This window comes from Notechis scutatus, chromosome 1, assembly GCF_049901735.1.
Source record: "Notechis scutatus isolate UNSWTSFEM ecotype Mainland chromosome 1, rNotScu1.2, whole genome shotgun sequence".
NCBI lineage: Eukaryota > Metazoa > Chordata > Lepidosauria > Squamata > Elapidae > Notechis > Notechis scutatus.
This window is the reverse complement of record NC_142009.1, coordinates 144,732,736-144,745,175: the sequence shown is the minus strand read 5'-3', so window position 1 is coordinate 144,745,175 and position 12,440 is coordinate 144,732,736. Positions and strand designations below refer to the sequence as shown.

At 44.9% G+C, this 12,440-nt stretch overlaps 1 protein-coding gene across 3 annotated transcripts in view; it reads left to right on the top strand.

Annotated features, from left to right (window-relative positions):
* CTNNA1 (catenin alpha 1) overlaps positions 1 to 12,440 on the top strand; it is an 86,964-nt gene that overhangs the window by 63,381 nt on the left and 11,143 nt on the right. For all 3 annotated transcript variants that reach the window (XM_087947920.1, XM_087947930.1, XM_087947924.1), the window contains exons 13-15: positions 6,398 to 6,549; positions 8,724 to 8,834; positions 10,305 to 10,486. In XM_087947920.1, coding sequence (XP_087804046.1) covers positions 6,398 to 6,549; positions 8,724 to 8,834; positions 10,305 to 10,486 — 445 coding nt within the window. The remainder of the gene's footprint in view (positions 1 to 6,397; positions 6,550 to 8,723; positions 8,835 to 10,304; positions 10,487 to 12,440) is intronic.

Sequence of the window (12,440 nt, the reverse complement as noted above, 5' to 3'; positions counted from 1 at the left end):
CGGATCACTGATGACCCTCTGTAAGACCCGTCGGCCAAAGGAGGCCTCCGCTGAGGCGTACGAATCTATTCTGTAATGTCTGATAAACGGGGACGGGGGGAGGCCAGGTGCCGCCCGACAAATGTCAGCGATGGGGGCTTGCGTGGCCCAGGCCGCCGAGGTGGCTGCACTTCTGGTGGAATGGGCGGTTATCCCACCCGGAGCGGGCAGAGAATGGGAAAGGTAGCACCTCGCAATAGTAGCCCTGATCCAGCGACTGATGGTGGAAGGAGAAACCTTAAGCCCCATTGACCTGGGTTGAAAGGATAGGAAGAGGGATTCCGACCTTCGCATGGATTGAGTGCGCTTAATATAAATACGCAAGGCCCTTCTAACATCTAGGGTGTGCCAGAGGACCTCCCTGCCCCTGGAGGGCCTGGGGCAGAAATTTGGTAAAATCAGTTCCTGTGACCTATGGAAGGGAGAGTTAACTTTGGGTAGAAAGGTAGGGTCGGGACGAAGGACCACCCGGTCTGCGTGGAACACGCATAGATCGCTCCTGACTGACAGAGCTGCTAATTCCGAAACTCGACGAGCAGAAGTAATAGCTACTAGAAAAACTACCTTGAAAGTGAGAAACTGCAGGGATGACTCCCTCAAAGGCTCGAACGGGGACGTGTAGAGAAACGAGGACCTTGTTGAGGTCCCATGTGGGGAACCTGTGACGGTAGGAGGGCACAGGTTGGAGGCGCCCTAAGGAAAGATCTAACCCTGGGGGTGGTGAGAAAGGGAACCGTAGTTATCACAGGAGACCACGGTTGAGAGAGCAGAAACTTGCCATCTCAGGGTGTTAGGTGCGAGCCCCTTGCGAAGACCCTCCTGAAGAAATTCCAGGATCTGTGCCACCGAGGAGAGAGGGGATTAACCTGAGACCCGCTACACCACTTGCAGAACCCTTTCCAAGTGGCATCATAAATTCGTGTGGTGGAAGGACGCCTGGCGGCCAAAATAGTGTCGATGACTTGAGTTGAAAGTTTCTCAGAAGTCAGACGGATCCGCTCAACCTCCAGACGGCTAACTGGAGCCATTGAGGCTCCGGATGCAGAAGGGGCCCCTGAGAGAGGGAGACCTTGTCCGGGGGATCCTCCATGGGGGCGCTACTGATAAGATGCGGAGATCCGCAAACCACGGTCGCCTGGGCCAATAGGGAGCCACCAGGAGAAGTTCTGCCCTCTCCTGAATGAGTTTTTGAACTACTCTGGGAACTAACGGGAGCGGAGGGAAGGCATATAGGAGCCCTGGGGGCCATGGGCAACGCAGAGCGTTGTGATTCTCCGACCTGTGAGACGGATACCGGGAGAAGAACCGTGGAAGCTGAGTGTTGGTCGGGGGAAGCGAAGAGGTCCACCACCGGAAGGCCGAATATTCTGGGCGCTTCCTCGAAAAGGGATGGATGGAGGCGCCATTCCGCCTGGTCCACCGTGGCCCTGCTCAGCCAGTCCGCCTGAGTATTGTCTACTCCGGAGATGTGTTCGGCTTTTAAGGATAGGAGGTTGGATTCTGCCCAGCGGCAAAGGCGCTCGGCTTCCCTCATTAGCTGGATGGACTGGGTGCCCCCTTGCCTGTTGATATGGGCCTTGGCGTGACGTTGTCCGTGAGCACGAACGTGATGTTTGCGGATCTGAGGAAAGCTGCGCAGGGCCAGAAGGACGGCGTGAAGCTCTAGCCAATTGATGCTGCACCCTGCTCGGTCAGCGACCATTTGCCCTGTGCAGAGATCGAGTCGAGATGGCGCCCCAACCGGATAGGCTTGCGTCCGTAGTGACGGTGAGTCGTTGAGGTTCGCGAAGAGGTGGCCTCTGTTGATGGCGGGATTGGTCCACCAGAGAAGAGCGTGAGGACCCTTGGAGGGACCCTGACTTTGACCCTCGAGTTGCTTCTTCCGGATCGTTGGGCGGGAGCAGGAACCATTGGAGGGATCTGCTGTGTAGACGGGCCCAGGGAATAATGGAGATGCATGATACCATTTTGCCCAACAATTTAGAGAGGTCCAACAAGGCCACCCTCCTTGAACACCTGATCTGATTGACCAGGGCTTGAATGCTAAGGAACCTCTCGGAGAGAGGAAAACTCTCTGTGACACCGAATCAATTATGGCCCCCAAGTGGTTAATTCGAGTAGAAGGGGTAAGTTGGCTCTTTTGCCAATTGACTAGAAAACCGTGTGCCCGTAAGGCGGAGAGGGTGACCCTGGTATCCCTGACTGCCTGGGATTTGGACGGGAGAGAATAAGAATATCGTCCAAGTAGCAGTGGAGGCGGACGGGAACGGTCCTGAGATGGGCCGCCAGGGCCGCCAGGACCTTGGTGAAGGTCCGGGGCGAGAAGCCAGACCAAAGGGTAGGGCCACGTATTGATAATGAAGGTTATTATGGCAGAACCTGAGGAATTTGTAATGGGAGGGCCTGATTGGAATGTGGAGGTATGCCTCCGAAAGATCTATGGAAGATAACCAGTCTCCCGCCTGGTGCCTAAGAGAATTGATTGCAAGGTGTGCATCTTGAATCTACGCTGGATGAGGTGACGGTTGAGCGTTTCAAGTCTAGGATGGCTCTCCAACCCCCAGAGTGTTTGGGCACCACAAAGAGATGGGAGTAAAAACCCTTTCCCCTCTGGGCCGGAGGGACAGGTTGAATGGCCTGGATGTCAAGAAGATGATGGATGGCTGCATCCATTAGAGCCCGTTGGAGGGATCCCTTGAGGAGGGGATGGGATGAAACAATCAGGGGGCGGACCTGAACTCCAGGGCGAGACCAAACCTGATTGTGTCCCTAACCCATGCATCGGAGGTGGATATGTCCCATTGGGCGGCGAAGTGGCTGAGGCGGCCGCCAATGGGGAGGGAGGAAAGAGGATCTACCTTCTACGGTAGGGCCTTCCTCCCGATCCCGGAATGGTCTCTTGTAGCCGCCACCGCGTCTGGTTCTGTCACCTGGGTCCGAGCGGTCCTGGGACCGGAAGGAAGGAGGTCTAGGGTATCTGGGCGGGAAGGGGGTTGGTAGAAGGGGCGGGGAAGCTCCTCCGAAAGGGCTGGGGGCCCCTGGTCTCCGATCTTCGAAAAAGGGAGGGCAAATACTTTCTCTTACTGCGGCCCTCGACCAGCAGTGGTTCCAAAGCTGGTCCAAACAGTTTGTCTCCCGTAATGGGAGCAGTGGCCAGCTTGACCTTATTCTTTACGTCCGCCTGCCAGTGTCTGAGCCATAGCATGCGGCGAGCCGTAACGTGCGGCGTGATGGCCCTGGAAGAAAATTTTACCGACTGGTAAGTGGCGTCAGCCGAGAACTCGGCTGCAGCCACTAACCGCTATATCCTGGTGAGCTCTCAGATTGGAAGCAGGGATGTGGTCCTTGAGCTGGCGTAGCCAGCGGATGGAAGACCTGGTGAAAAATGAGGCGGCCGTAGCCGATTTAATGGCCCAGGCGTCAGATAGGTGGGCCCTACGCAGCGCCAGCTCCGCCCGCCTGTCCTCAGGCTTTAAGGCCTCTAGGGCCTCACTAGGGGTAGAGGAAGAAGCTAGACCCACAATGGGGTCATCAACCTCCGGGATATTCAGAAGGTTAGACAGAGCCGCATCGAGATTGAAGAATCTCTTGTCTTGGCTAGATGGAGCAGGAGGTGTCCCTGAGGAGGTAAGTTGCTTTGCAACCAGATCTACGAAGATGGGAGGGGATGGGATGACCTCGGCTTCCACCACTGGTTGGGTGAAAATGGAGTCTTCTGGGCCCTCTTGGACTGGGGGGTTCAGCAGGGGACTGGGGAAGAAGGCCAGATACATTCTTGGCCTTAAGGAGGAGGGACTTGAACATATGTGGTTTGAACAGCCCCCAAAGGTGGGTTGGGTGGGGAAGGACCCTCGTCCTCCGACATCTCCCCTCCATGATGTCAGCCTCTAAGAGGGGTTCACTATAGCGGGAGGATCCCATCCAGGAATCCTCTTCCTCCTCCCTGAAATCCCCAAAGTCCCCTTCCTCCTCCATCTGGGCCCCAACCGGTGGAGGGCTATCCTCTGAGAGAGTACCTGATCAGTTGGGGGACCGGTTGTGGAAGGGATCTGAGTGATAACGAATCGTGTTCAGAGGCTCGCGGAGAGAAGCCTGATCTGGACACGTGTTGTAGTGCCTCTGCTATGCCCTGGCGGATGGCTGATTCCATCCAAGCCTTGATGTGAGTGGAACCTCGGAGGTAGAGGGTTCATCCTGGCGCAGACCAGCGGCTGTGGGTGTAAAGGTGGCTTCGGGGTCCGTCTAGTCGGAGGTCCGGGGGTCGGAAGACCCTGAAGCGAACTGCGCCTAGGTAGGGAAGAAGGGTCTGAGGGAGAGGTAGAGCAGAGGTAGAAGGGGTTGGATGGGGAGGTATAGGCGGCTCCGAGCGGGACTCCCTTGAGCGCCGGTCGAACTCTTTTTCTAACGCTTTGTGGCGCCTCAGGCGTCACGTTGGGCGGCCTTGGAAGGTTCCTTGTCCTGTCTGGAGCCCTTAGGTTCCTTATCCTGCCTGCGCAAGTAGTGGGACTTTGCTTTAGCCTTCAAAGAAGGACGTTTAGAGGGATTGTCGTCTGCCATGTTAGGTAACAATACTAGCAAAGGCGGTTGGCTTGCCCAGAATAGGCCTGGATGAGGCCGGGTGAAGGTGAAGCTGGCCCTCTCCCCTTTTGGAATTTGTAGTGTACAGAGATAACAGAAAGGTATCTAAATAATATAGTATGTACAGGAAAAATAGATACTCTATTTGTAATTCCTTTGATTTCTTTTTGTTTGTTCTTTTTATCTTTTTATCTTTTTTTTTTTTTGTACCCAATATATATACAGGTTATCCGTAAATATCTATATATCTATGAAAAAAATTATTACTGTACAAAAAAACAGAAATTATTATTATTATTATTATTATTATTATTATTATTATTATTATTATTATTATTATTATTATTATTATTATTATTATTTTGCAAATATATTCCTTTTATTCTCGAACAGTAGCAGTAACTGGGTATCTCAGTACAGGCCGGATCAGTCAAATAAACGCCTGAGGCCTATGGTAGAAGAGGGCCTCTGGCAGCAGGCCTCCAGACAAGAGAAAACAAAACCGGAGGGGGCTGCAACTTGCCCGAAACGGACTGCGGGAGGCCAACTAAGATAAAAGAGCGAGCCAGGTAGAAAGAAATGGGCAGCAAAGCTTTGACCCAAGGCCTGGGGCTCTAATTCACCGCAGCTAGAACCAGAAAAAGGCGCCCGACCACGGCGGAGCCAAAATGGCGACCGCAAGCTGAACCGTCGGGGACGCCCGGGACGGAAAAGGAGGGCTTTGCCGGTCAGCTCGGCACGCCTAGGGCCTTAGGGGCAATAACCCTCCCGGTCGGCGTTTGGGGTGGGGGAATCCAGCAGTAAAATGAAAGGAAAAACAACGCGTGCCACAAGGCAACACGGAGGCAGCGATGCGATCTGATAAGGATGGGGGAAGCGCTAACGCGCTGCGAGCCCGCAACCGTCTCAGGGACGAGGAAAATTTTCCTTAAGTCCAGACCCTTTGCGCAGGAGGAGAAAGAAGGCAAACCTTATCAGAAAGAGAAATAGGAAGGAATCTGCGATCAGCCAAGGAGCTCTCTAACACACAGCCTGACTCTTCGAGGCTGAGCAAAAGACTGGGGAGGCGCTCCGCGATGTCACGTGGGGCGGAGCGTTTCCTCATCTAAAGCTCAGCCTGCAAGAAGAGGACTCGGAAGCATATCCCAGTCTCTGGATGCTCCGAGCGGCTCGAAGGAGAAGCACTGTGCTTTGGTATGAGCCTTAAGTGCTATTGCTATGGGGCAGTGCTTCTCAAGCGTGGTTCTTACATGCTGGCTGGGGAATTCTTAGGAATTGAAGTCCACATAGCTTAAAGGTGCTGAGGTTGAAAAACATTCCTTAGAGCTATACTTGATAGTGTATGTCCTAAAATAGGTGTATATACTTTTTTTAAAAAGCCCCTCTTAAAAATGAAAAAGAAAAATCTTACCAGAATATTGGCTATTAGTATTTATATTCTCATCCTGGCCCCTTAAATGTTACATGTGGGTGTCAGACATGAACAAGTTACTTATACAATATAAAGCAGGAAATAGGCATCATTTTGAACCATACAGCTCTTGGCCGTCCTTTTTGTAGTTCCTATGTTTATATAATGCACAATGCCCCGATGTCTACACTCTGAAAAATACACATGCACACACATATGTCTTAAACATAAGCATAAACATAAATATTTCTCTGCTCACAATGCTGTTCCAATAATACATATGAATGAAAACTGCTCCTTGGGCATTGTGTGGTATAATTTTTCTCTCTTCTTGTTCTCCCCAATTCATTTTTTCTGTGTGTTCTGTAGTTATGCCACGTTTTACTGAACAAGTAGAAGCTGCGGTAGAAGCATTAAGTTCTGACCCTGCTCAACCAATGGATGAAAATGAATTTATTGATGCTTCACGACTAGTATATGATGGAATCCGTGACATCCGAAAAGCAGTACTGATGATCAGAGTGAGTGAACTTCAGCTTCCTTGAAATAGCATTCGCTTTTCGAAATAAGTTTTATTAATAATTTAAGACATATATTAAATTCTGTGCAAATTCATGCACACATCCAGTGCATATCATAGCTTAATAACTCCAGTAACTACTGTATCTGCAGCTAAATATTTTAAGTTTTGAACAATTGCACTCTGTATTTCACCCATTACCTATATATTGCTGTGCAGTTCTTTATACACTGTGTGATCACTTTCCATTATTCTAAACTTGGTAATAAACACAGTAATTTCAAATTAAATTGTATGCAGTTGTGGAAAGTGATGGAGATTACCAAAGTCAGGATGTTTCAAATGACTTTTGGTGCCTGGTGTCCCAACTGGACAAGAGATAGATATAGGCAGCTGTTCATTCTGTTTACATCTGTCCCCCCACATAGAAAAGGAGAATGGTATAAAGCTAAGCTGCTTCAGTTTTTTTGGCCTGTTAGTACTCTGGTCACAGTTTAATTTGCTGCTTGGCATACATTCTCTCCAAATCTTTACTTGTTGCTATTTCAGCTGTTCCCTTTTCCAATGTAAACCAACAGATTTTTAAACATGCATTTGGTTTGTATTTAGAATAAGGTTTCCATTGTGTAGTATTTATCTTAGGCAGATGTCATATTTTAGAGTGGGAAAGCCAACTAAAAGTGTTTCATTGTTTGGAAGTTTGGGAGGATTTCAAAGAGCAAAGCTATTGCCATTTTACCTCTTAAAAAATCTATCCGTATCCCAAAATTGGGGCTTCTTTGGTTCCCGGATCCATCCACTTTTAGAATGTAGCAGTCAACTTGTCACTCAAAGCCTAAGGATACCCCAAACTAAAGAAGTTCAATGATTCTGCATTATACCACATCACAAACAAACTTCTTTTTATGTGATTGATCAATCCAGCTATTACAGGTTATAAGACATATTTTGTACATTAATTGATGTGATTTATGAATCCAAGTTGTGCTTGCCCTTGCTTTGAGTGTTCAATAATATTTGAAAAAATTGCACTTATTTAACTACATTTAGATTTTCATCTATTTATGGAGCTTTGCCTGTATCTTAATGGTTTATAATACTATTATAATATTATAATAGTATATTATAATAGTATATAATATAATAGTATATTATAATACTATATTATGCTCTTTTTATTGTTTAAGTCTGCATAAATGGCTGACATAACAAATCTCAATAAAGAATAATTCATAAGGACAAAGGCTAGGATACTCTTATTCAGAAATTATATTCAAAATCTATCTGCTTTTGATGGAGATGAGCCAGCAAACATTTTAAAAATGAATACATTATGAGAGGCAAATGCCTTTTTCTTAGGTGTTTGTTAAAAGACCTAATTAGTAAAAGCTCTGCATTTTGTCTAAAATACCAGTTGGATGTATTTTCAAAGCAAGCCCCCAAATGAAGTACCATAAATTCTTGTATTAATGCCATTAGGGATTAGTCATTTTGAAAATAAAGAATAGAGATATGCACAAAGCTACTTACTCAAATGAGGTGAAACTAAAAGAAAATTGATTTCCCACACCCTATTTCCCATTGCCATCTGTAGGTAGTTTATACACTATAATACTACCAACGTCTCCACGGTCAGGAGCTAGTACATATTCTGATTACGGTAAACTGGGAAACATATTTTCTAGGAGTAAAGAAATCAGCAAAAACACCTACTATAAAAGAAATACAAAGTGCAGATTTCTGAAGGGTAATAAAAGGGTAATATATCCTTTTAAATGGATTGCTGTGGTTTAATCTAGCACAGGTCTGAGTTATTTTACAGTATCTACAAAAATTGCATTAAATGAAGTGTTACAAATACAGCAATATAAGAAGCTACAAATAGTATTTTATGTCTATTTGCTTAAGCTCAAGAAAAATCATAGCAAATGTAAGCAAGCAGTATAAAAAGACAATTACTTTTTTTAAGTGTTTAACCTTTTTATCAAACTGTCTCCCAGTTGTGCTAGATAAACATGTAAAAAATGTATGTGATTGTTGATATTGTTAAGTATTCATCTGTCTTAAAATATGCTGTTTGACAGGTTTTTAATTCAGTGTATTCCAAAACTATGGAAACATTTGTTCCCCTAAATTACTCTCTAAGTTTGATTTGGGCTTAAATTGTATTTGCAGACACCTGAAGAACTTGATGATTCTGACTTTGAGACAGAAGATTTTGATGTCAGAAGCCGAACAAGTGTTCAAACTGAAGATGATCAACTTATTCACGGTCATAGTGCAAGAGTAAGGGATACCTATTTAATATATGCTTTAATCTCATTGGCTATATAGCCTGAGTATCAGGCCCAAGATACCATGATTTCTGTCATTCCCAGTATATCTGTTTATCTGTATAGCATTATTTGATTGTTTATCTTATTGCTTGGGGTTATCTTCTTCCTCTATTTGTGTTGCTTTGGTGTAGATAAAAATCACATAACTGCAGCAGAATCTAATCTGATTTTTGCATTCCCAATCCTTGATTTAAACTTAAGCCTAGCCATGGAAAAAGGAATATTCCTTCAAACTGCAATTATTTTTATTTAAAACAATTCTGTTGAGAAAGATTATTTCTAATATAACATGTTGCCAGGGGTCTTCAAACTTGACAGCTTTAAGACTTGTGGACTTCAACTCCCAGAATTCCTCCTCCAGTCACGTTAGCTCAGGAATTCTGGGAATTGAAGTTCACAAGTCTTAAACTTGCCAAGTTTGAAGACCCTTGTATACACACATAAATGGATATCTTAGTCTTTATGATAGCAGTTTTGTTCTCCACTTGCAATAAGAGTGTCTTTGTAGATTATAGTTACAAATAGATAAAACTGCATGGAATTACTAAGCTTTCCCATTCCTTTTATGTTTTCTTTAAAAAAAAAAAACTTCTAAATCCTATCTAGTTTCTTGTGTGCTTAACAGTGAAAGAGAAACTCATTTTGTATTTACTATATTAAGCATCAATAAATACTATAGAAAATAGAGTTCAGAAGGAACCTCAAAGTAATAGTTCACTTTTTCAAGTGTTCCCACTGCTCACACTACTTGAAAGTTTAGGTGGGTGTGGTTGCTTGCCAACAGATACATCTATGAAGAGATGGTCGTCCAAGCAAGTGTCCCAAGGTTGCCCTTTTTGTTATTTCACAAAGCTCAATGCTTTTTTAATTTTCCTGTTATAAATTTGCTCTCACTTACTGCAATAGCCTTACATTTTAGCGTGTAGGCAACATGAACTTGGCTGCCTCAAAATGTATCTCTGGTAATTTACAGAGCTGAATCAAATAATCATGATATGATCATTACACTGTAGCCTGGGTTTTTTGTCTTTCCCTCCAATTTTGCCTATATTTGGAAGATTTGAATAAGATTTGATCCTTGATCAGCATTTACAATCTGGCTTTCAAAAATATGTCCGTTTTTTGTCTGAAAACTCTTTATTTTTCATCCCCTGTAGCAATTTCAAATTTTGCATCTATACAATGTAAAAATGGAGAAGAAAACATAAATTTCTGATGTTATCAATATTTTTCTACTGGGTGCTTAAAACGTCACCTTTCAACAGTATCTTTTTCCATATGGTAGAGATTAAAAAATAATGTTCCTGGCCATCCTTTGGATACTACGCTACTTTGACTCTTAATTGGGTTGGCTAGTGAAAATGTCTGAATAGCCAATTATTGAAAAGCATTTTATATATAGAACAATTCTTCATTCCAGGCCATCATGGCTCAACTCCCTCAAGAACAAAAAGCTAAAATTGCTGAACAAGTTGCCAGCTTCCAAGAAGAAAAGAGTAAATTGGATGCTGAAGTATCCAAATGGGATGACAGCGGTAATGATATCATTGTTCTGGCAAAACAAATGTGCATGATTATGATGGAGATGACAGACTTCACCAGGTAAGCATTCAGTATAAGTAGGCTTTTCAAGGGTAACCTAATTTTGTTTTCCTTGAATCTCAGCTAGTTTGCTTTGATGGTATCCACTACGGTTGGGCATATGCCTGAAACGGTCTCAGACACCTTGTGAAATGATCTTATTTATTCTCTCTTATCTCTCATTCTGGAGAGATTTCTAAATAAGAGCAGGGTCATGAATGTGAATACGATACCAAGCCTCTCCTCTTTTTCATTTAATCTTAACTGTTCCAGTGTTGGGTCATAGACTGAAGAAGATCCAGTTAAAGCTGCATGGCAATCTAGGCAAGATAGAGATCCTAAGATTGGGTGATTCAGGTCTGTCAAACTGGCAGGCCACACCCACCCTGGCTCTGCCAAGGAAAAAAGCGTCATGATACATTACGATAAGTCATGTGACGCGATCGAGTTTGACACTCATGGGATACTTTGACCAAAGTAGAGGTAGGTTCCCCCTAAAGGAGGAGTGGTAAAGTTTGCTTAATAAGACTGCATAGCCTATATTTAATGGGTTTTTTTTATAACTTTGCCTTCTGGTTTTCCTGTGTTTACACTTCAAGAGAGACATGTAAATGTACAGTAATTTCTCTAGCACATGCATAAGTAAATATAAATTTAAACTGATTGTAATCTTATATTCTCCCATGAGCTGTTCAGAGCATCCAGAAGTGGGAGGTGCTTCAGTCTCTTCTGGAAAGGCTGGGCTTAAAACTCCGAGATGCTCCTCCTCCTCCACAGGACACCTCCTCAGCATCCCCCAGTTTTAGCTCAGCCTTCGTGGTAAGAGGTTGTGCATTCCCTGACTAGAACGGTTTCTGATTCAGGTTTGCTGTTGGGTTATTTTAGCTTTTAAAAATCTTCCCCATTTAATTTGGCTTTTTCAGGCTGGTCCCTCTATTAGGCTACCTCGATTAGTTCAAAAAACAAACAGTTTCTTTGTAAATAGCGGAGCCTGCCACTCCACAGGCAGCTTGAGGCTACCGCCTCAGGCAATTACCTTATCTAACTTTCAGATCGTCTTCTCTGCGATCGTAGTGGAGCGCTCGCAGCCGCGGCTCACTTCGCCTTGCCGTTTCGTCTGACAGGAGCATTTAATTCGCAAGTTAGAGCCTCAGCAGCAGCGGCTCATTAGACGGCTCAGACATTAGCAACAGAGATTCTGCTTCCCACCCTTTTCAACGGCTGGCTCAAGTTCTCACCTAATTATCACAGGCGCCATTCCCCGCTGGTTTCCCTTTTTGGGGACCGGGGCAGTACCTTCCCACTTTGTTCTCCCTGGGTTTAGCTCTCCCTTGTCTGGCTGACGTTGGATAAGCAGGCTAGTCATTAAACAGGCATTTCTTTGCAATTGCCTTCGGATCATTTCTTCGGAGTGAAACTGCAAGTGCCATTTAAATTGCAGGACGTTTGGTTTTGACAGGAGTGGATTACCTCAGATCCTGTATAGCTGGTTTCCCTTGTTGGGGACCAAGGATCCAGAAAGTTCTCACTTGGAGCGCTTGGGGGTTTCCCTTGTTGGGGACCCTTAGATACTGTTTACCATATGCACAGTTTTACATATAGATATAGGCACATCTATATGTATACGGGCGTGTATATATATATACATATATATAGAGAGAGACTTACTCTCCTGGAGGAGCGTTCTACTTTCAACCACAGGGGAAGGCATCACCCCAAACTACAAATACTAATAATAATAATAATAATTAAAAAAAATTAATTAAAAATTAAAGTCAGAGGCAAGAGAATCAGTCATCCACAATGGAAGGTGACAATACCTTAAAAAAAAACGCTCCAAGACAAATAAGACCCGAGATAAGCCAGTGGGCCCCAAAAAGGCCTCTAAGGTGGAGGATAAGGATGCCCATAGACAGCACCTAGCTTTGGAAAGGCAATTACAGAAACGAGCCAGGGAGGCAGACAAGATGGCTAT